We start from the raw sequence: 13259 nt of genomic DNA, 5'->3' as shown, positions 1-13259 counted from the left end.
AAATTAGTTGATGTAACTCTATTCTTTATTAATTTTTTTTTGTTAAATACTGTTGTTAAGTCACTAAACCTATAATTAATGAATAATTAATAAAATGCATATTAAATTATATAAATACTACAAACACGAAAATTCTATTCTTGTGCTATATAATTCTTTCTTAAAATATTATAACAAAATTAATTCTCAGGAATTATCATTTTTTTTCTTCCCCAATAGTTTATTAATTGCCTATCCAATGACTTCGATAGAATACTCAAAAATCAAATTAATAAATAGCATGTTGATTTATTAACTGGGTGTTCGGTTACTTTGCTGGAGTACTGAACAAACAAATTAATAAAGAGGATGTAAAGTTGTATCTATGGTTTTGATATATTTACATATATTTTTAAATGCTTTGAACGAGTGATCCTTAATTATATGATCTACTTTATCCAGTATTCTTTAATTTCAATAGGCATATATTTACTTTAATAACAATCTTTATTTTTATTAAAAATTTATATCCTTATTGAATATTGACTATTAATTAAATGTATATTACTTATTTCTTTGTTATAATTTATGTCTAGCAATTTAAACATATTGATGTTGAATTAAAAAACATAAACAATTAGTAAAAATGAAAATTAATTATATAAATATTAATTACGTGAAAATTTTATTATTATGTGTATAAAATTTTCTCTTACAAATTAAAAATATAAATATTATGTAAATTAAATTCTTTTGTATGTTTAATATCTCATTCTTATTGGTAACAAATCTTTTTCCAATTGTTTTTTTTTTTTTATCAATTTTTTTTCCTTACGGTCTTTGTAGTTTTTTTTTTTTAAAAGTACAAACAAAAAAAGTTGATCATCATTTTTTTTTTTGCATGTGCATAGCTAACTACATATTCTTCATATAACTAGTCTTTTTTATTACCAAAAAGGTTAATAAAGGTTTTTATTAACCAGACATGTATATTTTCCAGTTAAAAAAAAAATAAGAACAACCTTTTTTTTTTTTTTTTTTTTTTGTAAGTTCTTTTTTTTAAACATATTTTATATTTATTTATTTTATTTTTAAAGGATTAATAATTGTTAAGAATTAATTATTTTGTTGTTAAATGAATTATTTTTAGAATAATTAATAAATTATATGAAAATATTTAAACTAAAATAAAAAGGATTTTGCTTATAATAATATTTAATTTTCGAGTATATTTAAAATTATGTTAATGAATTTATTTTAAATAAATATTTTACAATAAATAATTTTAAAAACGAATAATATTTTTAATAAATATATGGATAACTTTTACTAAAGCAAATAAGTTCATTTAAAACAATAAATGTTTAGTAATGTAAACAATTTGTATAAAGTTTATCCTTTTGTAGAATTAATATAATTTTTACACACGATAAAATTAGTAGGAATTACTCGACATGCTCTATCTATTTGCTTGCTCAATACTTTAGAAATTCAATGAACAGAATATCATTAATTCAATAGAAGGTATTTACTTAATTAATTAAAAAATTTCCCTTATTTTTATTAAAAGTTAAATATTCATTATAATTTTATTTGATCATGTATTATGTAATATTATCTATACAAATTAATGATTATCTGATAAAATATTCATAACTTTTTCTAAAATTTCTCATAAAAGAAAATAAAAAAAAAGTTATAATAAAATATAAAGATAAATTAAATGCATTTTTTTTTTTTTTTTATTATGGAGCCACCTAACAGTTATACTTCTTTTTTTAGCCAGTTATATAAGGTACTATCATAAATATATAGCTTGAATAACCTTTTTTATTACTTATATTTTATTATTATTTTATGTTGGAATAATAATATCCTTTATAAATCATTCCTCAATATACAAAAAAAATTACATTAACAGGTGGTTAATAAAAGGCTTTATTAACCTTTTTTAAAAATAAAAGGACTAGTTAAATGAAGAATACGATGTTGGTCATGCACACACAAAAAAAAAATGATGATCAACTTTTTTTGCTTGTACTTTTAAAAAAAAAAAAGTACAAAGACCGTTAGGAAAAAAAATTGATAAAAAAAAAAAGCAATTGGAAAAAGATTTGTTACCAATAAGAATGATATTTTAAACATACAAAAGATATTTACATACAAAAGAATTTAATTTACATATTATATATATTTTTATTTTGTAAGAAAAAATTTTATACATATAACAATAAAATTTTCATGTAATTAATATTTATATAATTTCTGTATTGTCAATAATTGTTTATGTTTGTTAATTCAACAGCAATATATATTAATTGCTTAATGTAACTCATAACAAATAAACAAGTAATTTACAATTAATTAATAATTAATGTTCAATAAGGATTTAAATTTTTAATAAAAATAAGCATTTTTTTTAGTAAATAAATACCTATTGAAATCAAAGAATGCAGAACGAAGTATATTACATAATTAAGGATTACTCGTTCAAAGCATTTAAAAATATATATAAATACATCAAAATCGTAGAGGCAACTCTACATGCTCTTTATTAATTTGTTTGTTCAGTACTCTAGCAAAGTCACCGAACATCCAATTAATAAAACAGTAGCATAACATATATGAAGTATATGTTTACCTATAAGTGGTATTATAATAAATAAAGTATTTAAAAATTTCATCACATACCCTCTACAGGTTTGTTTACTTAAATAATATAAACGTATTTGGATAGTTAATTAATAAATAAATTATATAAATTATATAGATCTTCTATTCAATAATTCATCAATTTTTCTTTTCGACACTTTTGTAAGAATTTTGAGAAAATAATTTGATAAACGTTATACAATGTAATATTTACTAACTTTGTCATAGTGCATAATAATTTTATAGAAAATAAAAAATATATGTATTTAAATGTTTAATTATCTTAATGTACATAAGATTTAACATGTTATGCTTACATAATAGGCAACAAATATTTTATGTAAAATAAGAGGAGTAACGTTATTAAAAACATTGTCTTTGGAATTTTAATTATCTCAAGTAGTATTTATTTAATAGTTTATTTGCATTTTTTTTTCAGGAAATATTTTTTTTCTTTAAAAAAATTATTTTTTTTTGTGAGATATAAATGAGAGTAGATATAAAAAAATGTGGATACTAATTTTGTAAACTCGAAAATCTAGAATGTTTCAGTTTGCATGTGTTCTGATCTAAAATATGTATAACTTCATTTTGTATGTTTTTTATCTTTGCAAATAAAAAGTATTTAACATTTTAAAGTGGATCAACATGTAAAATGATTAGTACACATATTTATTAACCAATTATATAGGCTTCTTAAGAAAAAAAAAAATATATATATATATTTTTTCATTATTATTAGTGAACAAAAATATTACTGAATAATAACTTTTAGATAAAGGTAAATTTTTCTGCTTAAAAATAAAATTATTAAATAGTATATTTAAAAGATTTTATATTTTTTTTTAAGTTAAAATATTTTTTGCTTATACTAAAATTCTCATCATGTATAGATATATGATTGAATTAAAGAAAATTTTAATTTTTTTTTAATTATAAATTCATTATTAAACTTACTAAAAAATAATTTAATAATACACGTCGATATAAATATGTTCATATAAATGTCATACATAATTTTTTTTATCTTTTATTATACTTCTTAAGAATGTATTAAAAGCATAAAAACTAACAACCATTTCATTGAAGAGTGGACATTAAAATGAATGTAAATTTTTTAAAAAATACAACTCCTATCCTAACTATACAATATTAATTTAAATCTATTTATAAAAAAAAACACACATATATACCAAAAGAATAATGTATTTCAATGAAGATATAAAATAATAGAGAATATTTTTCATATTTTATTAAAAAATGAAGGTACATTTTTTTTACTTTTGAATAATATAATCCTAGGTATCTTCTTGCAAAAAAAATTAAATAAGAAGTTCTTTCAATATTATTTTTAAATATACCGTAGAATTTAAGATTTCATCAATTTTTATAATTCATTTATTATTTTTTATTTTTTTCCTTGTTTTTATCAAATGTGTAATCATTAAAAGTGTTATAGATATTATGCTACCTACGAAAGAGTAAACATATCATAAATGAAATCATTAGAATACAATAACTCATTATAATAAGAGATGTTTTCTTATGTTTATCCCAATTAAAAAAGGCTGCCATATGACTTAAATAAACCAAATAGAGTGGTAATGACAAGAAAGCAAGGGAAAAAGCTAAAGTACGAATGAATTTATCTTTACATTTGCTTACTTTTTTTTTGCTAACACTATTTTCATTTGATATTTCTACTTTTGTTTCTGAAGATTTTGGGATAATATTTGAATGAAAAATTGATTTCTGTGTATTTGATTTTGTAATATCTTTCTCCTTTTCATCTTGTTTCTCATTTATTTCTTCTTTTTCGTATGCATATAATAGATTTTCTGTGGATTCACTTTTTGACTTTTTAAATATATTTTCTGATAATGTTCTTTTAACCTTTAAACGAAAAGCTCCTTCTGAGTTTTTTTTAATGTTCCAAGATTCGAAAGAACTCTAAGAATGAAATAAATATTTAACTTATAAATAAAATTTTTTATATCAATAAAAATTTATTAAAAAGAAAATTATATAAAATAATAAAAAGATATAATTTTAGAGTTTTATTGTTATCTTACATTGTTAGAATATTGCAATATCAAAATTAAAAATGCAAACATTAAATATTTTATAGAAAAAAATAATGAATTCATTTTTTTTTTTTTTATATAATTTGATAGTAAGGATATCTTAAGTATTTATAAATTTTTTTATAGATAATGTTTTAAGGATATTCTATGATATTCTAGATAATATTATTTCTTTTGTTCATTTTTTGTTTTTTCCTACTTAAAAAAATTTTTTTTAATAAAAATTAATTTTTATTTGTTGCTTTTTTTTTATTATATTTCTCTTATATAGTTTCATGTACTATTTATTATAACAATTATTGGTTTTTCAAAAAATAAAATTAAGTAATCAAAATTTTAAATGATTAAGAAGAAATAGTAAGTATTAAACATGAAAACATATTTTAGATATGCTATAAAAAATTTAATTTTCAATTTTATAAAAATTTCTTGTACTGACATAAATGAAATATAATTCATAAAATAATGCAAATAAACATTATATATTTAATATCATTAATTAAAAATTTGTTTAACAATTTATTTTAAGTGAAAAAAATATATTTTTGAAAATTTTTCATTCCTTTTGAAGAGAAAAAGGATATTATTAAAAAAATATTAAGAAAAATTTCATAACACCATAAATGTTAGTGGTTATAAATTATAATGAGATACATAAAGCTGCAGTTATTTATCATTAATATAATAAATAAAAAAGAAAAAAACAAAGCAAAATAAAATAAAATACAGAATAATCAAATAGTCATAAATTATAATTATTGCAATAACATCAATTGATTTTCAATCGTAGTTATAAATAAATTTTGGATACAATAAAATGGATTTTTTTTTTTATTCTTTATATTATTAATTCAAATTTTATTTTTGATCATAATTATATAACAATACAAAATATGTTTCCCAAAGAGCATATAAGAAAATTGAAATTACTTTTTACATGCATAAATTCTTTTTATGAATAAGTAATTATTTGATAATAATAGTACAAAAATTAAATAAAAGAGTAAAAATGATATAAATATAACGATAAGAATGATATATTTTTTATTATTAATTTATTACACAATATATAAATACTTAATAAAAAAAAAGAACAGAAATTCAAAATATAAATAAAAATGAATGTATTTACAATAAATGCTTTTATAATAACTTTAAAAAAAAGAAGATTCTAATTTTAAAAAAAAATTTACAAAGCAGACATTTTATAGTATATTTATTGATAATAGAGTAATAGCAATTTTAATTTCAATTTAGAGATAATATGAAATTACCAGGTATTACATATATTTAATTATGATTTAAAATTTTATTTTATTTCAAAATTGAAAAATTTTCTATATTTGCATATAGAAATAGTGATAATGCTCCAATAAATGAATGAAAATATTTATAGTTATTATACGTTAAATCTTAGTGATTGCAATACGAATAATAAATATAAAACTAAAAAATAATTAATATGGGCAATTTAAAAAAAAAATTTAATAGTATTAAAAGTATTATATATCTATATATATATAATGACATATAATTAATAGTAAATCTAATTAAAAATATATTTTTCTAATAATCTATTCATATAATTATAATAAAAAAAAAAAAAAAAGTTAAAAAAAAAAAAATTATAGTATTCTTGTTATAATTATTATAAAAGAATAAATAAAAAATAATATTTTATTATATTAGAAAAACAAAATATATATATATGAGAAATGATCATATATAATAAATACTTTTTAGTAACACGAAAATTTTTATTCAATTATACGTATGAAAATATTATGAATATTTATCATCACTCCTTGAACATATAACAATAATATTTTATAGCGTTATAACATCGATGTTATTTTAATATAAAAAATTATGGTATTTTTCTTTTTTTTTTTTACTCTCTCAATACAAATAAAAAATTAAAAAAAATAAATTAAATTATTATTTATAAATATTTTTTTTTATCTTAGATATAGCGTTTATTTCTTTTTTAATCTTTTATTTACCTACATTAATTAATTAAAATGATATGTAACTTATTAAAATTAAATATTTTTTTAAAACGATTCAGAAATGAAAATATTTAATCGAAAAAAGTTTATATATATATAAATTTTATTTAGTGTAAATAGATAATTATACATAATTTTTTAAATGAATGTATACGAAGTATTTTTTTGCATGTTGTATAACAGATTAACATTTTATGCATAATTATATAAGTAATTAATTAAAAGAATATATCTTTTCAATGGGCTTTTGATTTTCATCATTTTTAATTAATATAAATACAAATATTTCCATGAAAAGATAAAAGTCAAACTTAAAATTTAGAACATAAATAATAGATAACATCTTATTACAAATATAAATCTGAATTTTGTTATTTTCTTTTTTTACTCCATTTTATCATAAAATATATATTAACTCATTAAAATGGCAAATCAACATTTATGTAGTAAATTCAGAGATTAAGTTTAATTTTTTAATTATCACAATTATACACACTTGAATATATAACATTAAAGGGATATAAAATGAACATTAAACACACCATAAAAAAAATATCTTTAATAAAATATTATAATATTATTATTCTTTTAAATATACCATTATAATTAATATTCACTTTAAGTTATGAAAAAAAAAATACAACTAAAGAAAAAAATTCATCATATAAAATAAACATGAATAAATATACTAAATAAATATAGGTAAAATTCTTGGGTACTTAGGTTTAAATACAATATAACGCTTTTAGCAAATTTTTAATTTATCCTTATTATAATTTATAATATAATGATATTTTCATTTAATTTTTTATTTTTTATAGTAACTATATACAAATAAAAAGTTTAATAAAGAATTTTGCTAAACATAAATATTTATTTTTATAAATTTTCACTAATATATATATATATATATATATATGCATCAATAATTAAGGATTACTAATATTTTAAAAGATCATAAGAATATTAATGTAAAAATAAGATATATTTGCACATATATTGCATATTAATGAATTAAACAATAAACTATCTAAAAAGGATTCAATGATTAATTTACTAATTGTTTATTAGAAGAACTTCATAAAATTTTTAGTAGAAAAATGAATAGCATAAAATAATTTAAACTAATTTTCCTTATTATAAATATATTTTTGTTATATATAAACTTATAATTGATTTATATAACATGCAACAAATAGTTTTATTTCATATAATATCTATAATTATTTAAATAAAAATATATTAATATTTTAACTATTTATTACATATTACTTACTTTATAAGACTCATTTATCCAATTTAACCAAATACGTTATTTTTATTAATACTTATATACATGTTATAAAATTCTTTAATAACACATAAAATATTTTTATTGTCTATGAATTTATATTACCATATAAAAAAAATAAATTCTCATAAAAATAATAATAATTGAAATTCACTTAAAAATAAAAAGAATGTTTATATTTTTATTTAACATAAATAACTCTTAACAAAAAATAAAAAATTAAAATTAAAATATAAATATAAACGAATGTATAGAATTAATAAAAAAAAAAAAAATTAAGCCTTTATTTTAATTTTTATAAATACTCTACAATAATCTTGACTAGTTAATATATTTGCTTAAATATTTTAAATGAATAGGTAATTTATTATATTACGTGATAAATCTAATTTTGATTCTTAAAAAGGTTAATAATATTTTATTGACTATTGATATAAAAATATAATTTTCTTTTTAAATTATTTTTTTTAGGAATAAAAGAAGAAAAAAAAATTTTTGTTTTCTTTAATATTTAATTAATGATTTATTAACTGGGTGTTCGGTGAATTTGCTAGAGTACTGAAGAAACAAATAAATAAAGAGCATGAAGAGTTGCCTTTACGATTTTGATGTATTTATATATATTTTTAAATGCTTTGAACGACTGATCCTTAATTATGCGATCTATTTCATTCAGCATCCATTAATTTCAATAGGCATATATTTACTTTAATAACAATCTTTATTTTTATTAAAAATTTATATCCTTATTGAATATTGATTAATAATTAAAGGTATATTACTTATTTCTTTGTTATGATTTATATCCATCAATTAAAATATATTGCTGTTTAATTAACAAACATAAACAATTAGTAAAAATGCAAATTAATTATGTGAATATTAATTATGTGAAAATTTTATGGTTATATATATAAAATTTTCTCTTACAAATTAAAAATATAAACACCATGTAAATTAAACTCTTTTGTATGTATATATCCTTTGTATGTTTAAAATCTCATTCTTATTGGTAACAAATCTTTTTCCAAATTTTTATTTCACCAGTTTTTGGACAATTAATTCTTTTTAAAAAAGATGAATATATTTTTTTTTTATGTATTTGAATATATAAAAAGAAAAAAAAAAAAAATTAATAAGATTTTTTTATTTTTTTTTTTTTCCAGCTTGTTCATGGCTAACTACGTATTCTTCATATAGCTAGTCCTTTTTATTACCAAAAAGGTTAAAGCCTTTTATTAACCAATCGCACATAGGTGTAGCTATTAATTTTCTATTTTCAGTTTTAATTACTTTATGTTATAAATATCAATAAGGTTTTTATTTATTATTATCACCATAATGTTTCAGCACATTTCGTTAATAATCTAATAACTGTATAAAATAACATTATCAACATTAATATCTATACTTGCTCCAATGATTTCCTCTTCAATATATTTAAGTCTTCATTCATTTATTTCAATCTATTATTTAAATAAATTATTATCAAATTTAAAGTATTTTCCTGCAATAATATTTAAAAACTAGAACATATATAATCCATTCTAAAAATAATAAAATATGATGTTTCTTCTACAACTCTGTGAGGTGTATTATTATTTATCATTAATACATTTTTTATCATTTCACCAACCGGTATAACTTTTACTACATACATTGTCTCAAGTATATAATTAAGACTATTACGAAATCTTTCATTAATACCATTCCATTGAGGATAATGAGTATTTACATGGTACAATTTTATTTGTAATTATCCTTTAACCCATTTCTGAAGTTCTTAACTCATTTATATAGATCCACGATTTTTAATAATACTACTTTTAAATCCAAATAAAGAAATTTAGATGTTTGTAATCATACAAATTGTATCACTAGTTGTGCATTATTTTCTAGTAACACTATTTAACATAAACAGTGAATAGTGATTTATAGACACCTGAATATAGTAGTTTTCTTCTTTCCACGTTTTGAATCCAATGATATCTAATGAGACCATATAAAATATATTAGATTTTAATAATTACTCGTTATTAGGCTTAAAAATTTTATTATACATTACCTAATAAACTAAACAATTCGTGATATATTTCTCAATATATCGAATAATAATTATCCATCAAAATTTTTGTTGAATTTTCTTTAAAGTTTTATTGACTCTACAGCATCCAGTAAATTTACTATGAAAGAAATACATTAAATAAATTTTATATCTTCCTCGTATATATAACTATTCTATTTTATAGTGAGTAGACAAAAAATTTATATATACAACATCTATTGGAATATTAATTTTCTCTTATAATATCAATCATATCTTGATAAGATTTAATAACACAAAAACTTTCATAATCCTCCAATGACTTAATGCAGAATAAAATTATGTAGTTAAGATTAGTGTCATTATTTATTGATTTGATTATTGGTTAATAAAAGGCTTCATTAACCTTTTTTGATATAAATAGGACTAGCTGTGCGGAGAATACGTAGTTAGTTGTTCTAACTAAAAAAAAAAAAAAAATTACTGGAAGTTTTTTTGAGATATGTTTCTTTTGAAAAAGATAAAGATAAAAAAAAAAAAAACAGAAAAAAAGATTGATTATATTTTTTTTGAAAGAGATTTTTATTGAGAGGGAGATTTTTTTTTTACAAAAGATAATAATGATTTTGTAAAGAGTTTAATTTGCATAATGTTTATATTTTGAAATGGTGAGAGAAAATTTTATACATATGACAATAAAATTTTCATGTAATTAATATTTATATGATTTTTGGTATTGTCAATAAGTGTTTATGTTTGTTAATTCAACACCAATATGTTTAAATTGCTGAACATAACTCATAACAAAGAAATAATTAATTTACATTTAATTAATAGTCAATATTCAATTAGGATTTAAATTTATAAAAAAAATAAGGATTTTTATTAAAGTAAATAAATGCCTATAGAAAGTAAAGAATGTTGAACGAAGTAGAGCACTGATTTATTAACTGGGTGTTCGGAGACTTTGCTAGAGTACTGAACAAAACAATTAATAAAGAGCATGTAGAGATGACTCTACGATTTTCTTATACTTATGTATATTCTTATATGCTTTGAACGAATGATCTTTAATCATAAACTACTTCGTTCAGCATTCTTTTGCTTCAATAAGTATTTATTTACTTTAATAAATAAATCCTTATTTTATTAAAAATTTAAACACTTATTTAACATTAACTATTAATTGATTATAATTATTAGTTTATTCATTACAAGTTACAATCAGCAATCATTTTATATTGCTATCGAATTAACAAAACACAAATACTTATTAAAAATGCAAATAAATTATATGCATATTAATTACATGAAAATTTTATCTTCATATGTATAAAATTTTCTCTTATAAATTCAAAATATGAATATTATGCAAATTAAACACTTTACAAAAATATCATTATCTTCTTAAAAAAAATCTCTCTCTCTCTGATTTTTTTCTCTTCTCTTAAAAAAAAATAAATTAAATCTTTTTTTTTATTTTTTTTTTTTTATCTTTATCTTTTTCGAAAGAAACATTTCTCAAAAAAAAAATCCAATAATTTTTTTTACGAATACCTTCCCAATGTTTTTTCAATACAATTTTCTGCCTTTCTAAAGCAATATTTGTTATTCTTTCTTCATTTTTTTTTTCCAACATTTTATTGTTTAATTCTTTTATATTTTTCTGTTCGTTATGTTTCCATTCTAACATTAACTCTACAAACCATTTTTCTCTTTTCCATTTTTCTATATCCTCTTTTTTCTTTTCTAATAAAGAATTCCAATTTCTTTCTTCTTCTATTTTTTCTAATATATTTAATTCTTCATGTAAATTTTCTTGTATTTTCATTTCATTCCTAATTATATTAAAAAAACCTTCTATTTCTCTTTTCATCTCTTCTTTTTTATATTCCTCTAATACCGTCATATGTATTTCTATTAACACTTTTTGTATCAACTTTTTTTTTTTTCTAGATTTCTCTGTTTCCTCACTTTTTTCTTGTTCTAACTCCTTTATATTTTTATGAATTTCCTTTATTTTCTTCACATCTCTTTTAGTTAATTCTTTTTCATATTCTTCCTCTTTTTTATATTCGTCTAACAAATCATTAAACCATTTGTCCTCACTATGCTCTATAAACCAAATTCTTTGTTTTTTTAGCCATTGTTTCCATATTTTTTTTTGTTTTTCTAACATAGGATTTTCTCCTGCATTAATCTGTATTATTTCTGATTCATTTATTGTTTCTCCGTAACATTTTTGTTCATTTTCCCATTCTTTTTTTAAATTAATAAACCATTCTTCTCTTTTCCATTTCTCTAACATACTTTTATTTCTTTCTACCCATTTTTTCCAAAGGAGTTTTTGTTTCTCTAACATTATTGTACTAATGTTTTCTTCTTCTTCTCCCATTAATATTAAATCATTTTCTATTTTTTTTGTATATTTTTCTTTGTCTTCTTTTTTAAATTCTTCTAAGCAGGCTTCTAAAAATTTTCCTCTATTCAACATCCACTCCTCTTTTTAAATTTCTCTAATAATTATTATAATTTATAAAATATTGAACTTATTTTGATAATTATGTAATAATTTAGTAAACTATTTAATTTTTATCAGTAAAATGAATTCAAAATAAAAATATAGCAAAATAAATGCACACGCATTGATGGTTTATAATAATGTTAGCAAAGAATTAAAAGTTCTGAAAAAAAAAAAAATTAAATATGAATATAAAATTCATATTTTTATAAAGAAATTTGAGTTCAAATTATTACAGTTAGATTAAGTGCAAGTTATATATGTTTGATTTTTATTTTAAAAATGTTTCAACTTGAAATTTGAATATTAGTAATATAAAGAAATAAAATTAAAATTTTATGCATGCATATATAGCTATATATTGAAATATTAAAAATAAAAGCTTTAAGTAAAAAATTAAAAGTAAAAACATTAATAAAATTATTGCAGTGGATATATAAGTTTAAATGATGAATATATTTTAATGATGATGCAATAACATCATTATAAAGAAATATGATTTATAAATAAAAAAAATATCAATGCAACAATTTTATTTATCATGAAAACCTGTTTTATAAAAGAAAAAACAGAAAAAAAAATAATGTAAACAATAAAGAGCGGGAAATTAAAAAAATAATGATAAAAAAAGGAAATTTTTCATAGAGAAAAATGTAAATAAAAAAAAATTATTATGAAT

At 18.3% G+C, this 13259-nt stretch overlaps 2 protein-coding genes across 2 annotated transcripts, besides 7 other annotated features; both read right to left on the bottom strand.

Moving 5' to 3' along the window:
* Positions 1–88: part of a repeat region that runs on past the window's edge.
* Positions 89–283: 195 nt separating this feature from the next.
* Positions 284–964: a repeat region.
* Positions 965–1901: 937 nt separating this feature from the next.
* Positions 1902–2605: a repeat region.
* Positions 2606–4098: 1493 nt separating this feature from the next.
* PGAL8A_00325600 (Plasmodium exported protein, unknown function) lies at positions 4099–4778 on the bottom strand (the record flags this gene model as incomplete). The annotated part of the gene is made up of 2 exons (XM_028672282.1): positions 4099–4581; positions 4704–4778. 2 exons carry the CDS (start codon positions 4776–4778, stop codon positions 4099–4101), a joined length of 558 nt encoding a protein of 185 aa, XP_028528850.1.
* A 3756-nt stretch (positions 4779–8534) lies between these two features.
* Positions 8535–9067: a repeat region.
* A 198-nt stretch (positions 9068–9265) lies between these two features.
* Positions 9266–10435: a repeat region.
* Positions 10436–10441: 6 nt separating this feature from the next.
* Positions 10442–10994: a repeat region.
* A 2-nt stretch (positions 10995–10996) lies between these two features.
* Positions 10997–11411: a repeat region.
* A 110-nt stretch (positions 11412–11521) lies between these two features.
* On the bottom strand, positions 11522–12553 carry PGAL8A_00325500 (surface-associated interspersed protein (SURFIN), fragment; the record flags this gene model as incomplete). The annotated part of the gene is made up of 1 exon (XM_028672281.1): positions 11522–12553. One exon carries the CDS (start codon positions 12551–12553, stop codon positions 11522–11524), a length of 1032 nt encoding a protein of 343 aa, XP_028528849.1.
* Between the last annotated feature and the right edge of the window lie 706 nt (positions 12554–13259).

Source organism: Plasmodium gallinaceum (assembly GCF_900005855.1).
Source record: "Plasmodium gallinaceum strain 8A genome assembly, contig: PGAL8A_v1_94, whole genome shotgun sequence".
Lineage (NCBI taxonomy): Eukaryota > Apicomplexa > Aconoidasida > Haemosporida > Plasmodiidae > Plasmodium > Plasmodium gallinaceum.
Note: the sequence above shows the minus strand (reverse complement) of the source record. Positions and strands in the feature narration are given on the sequence as shown.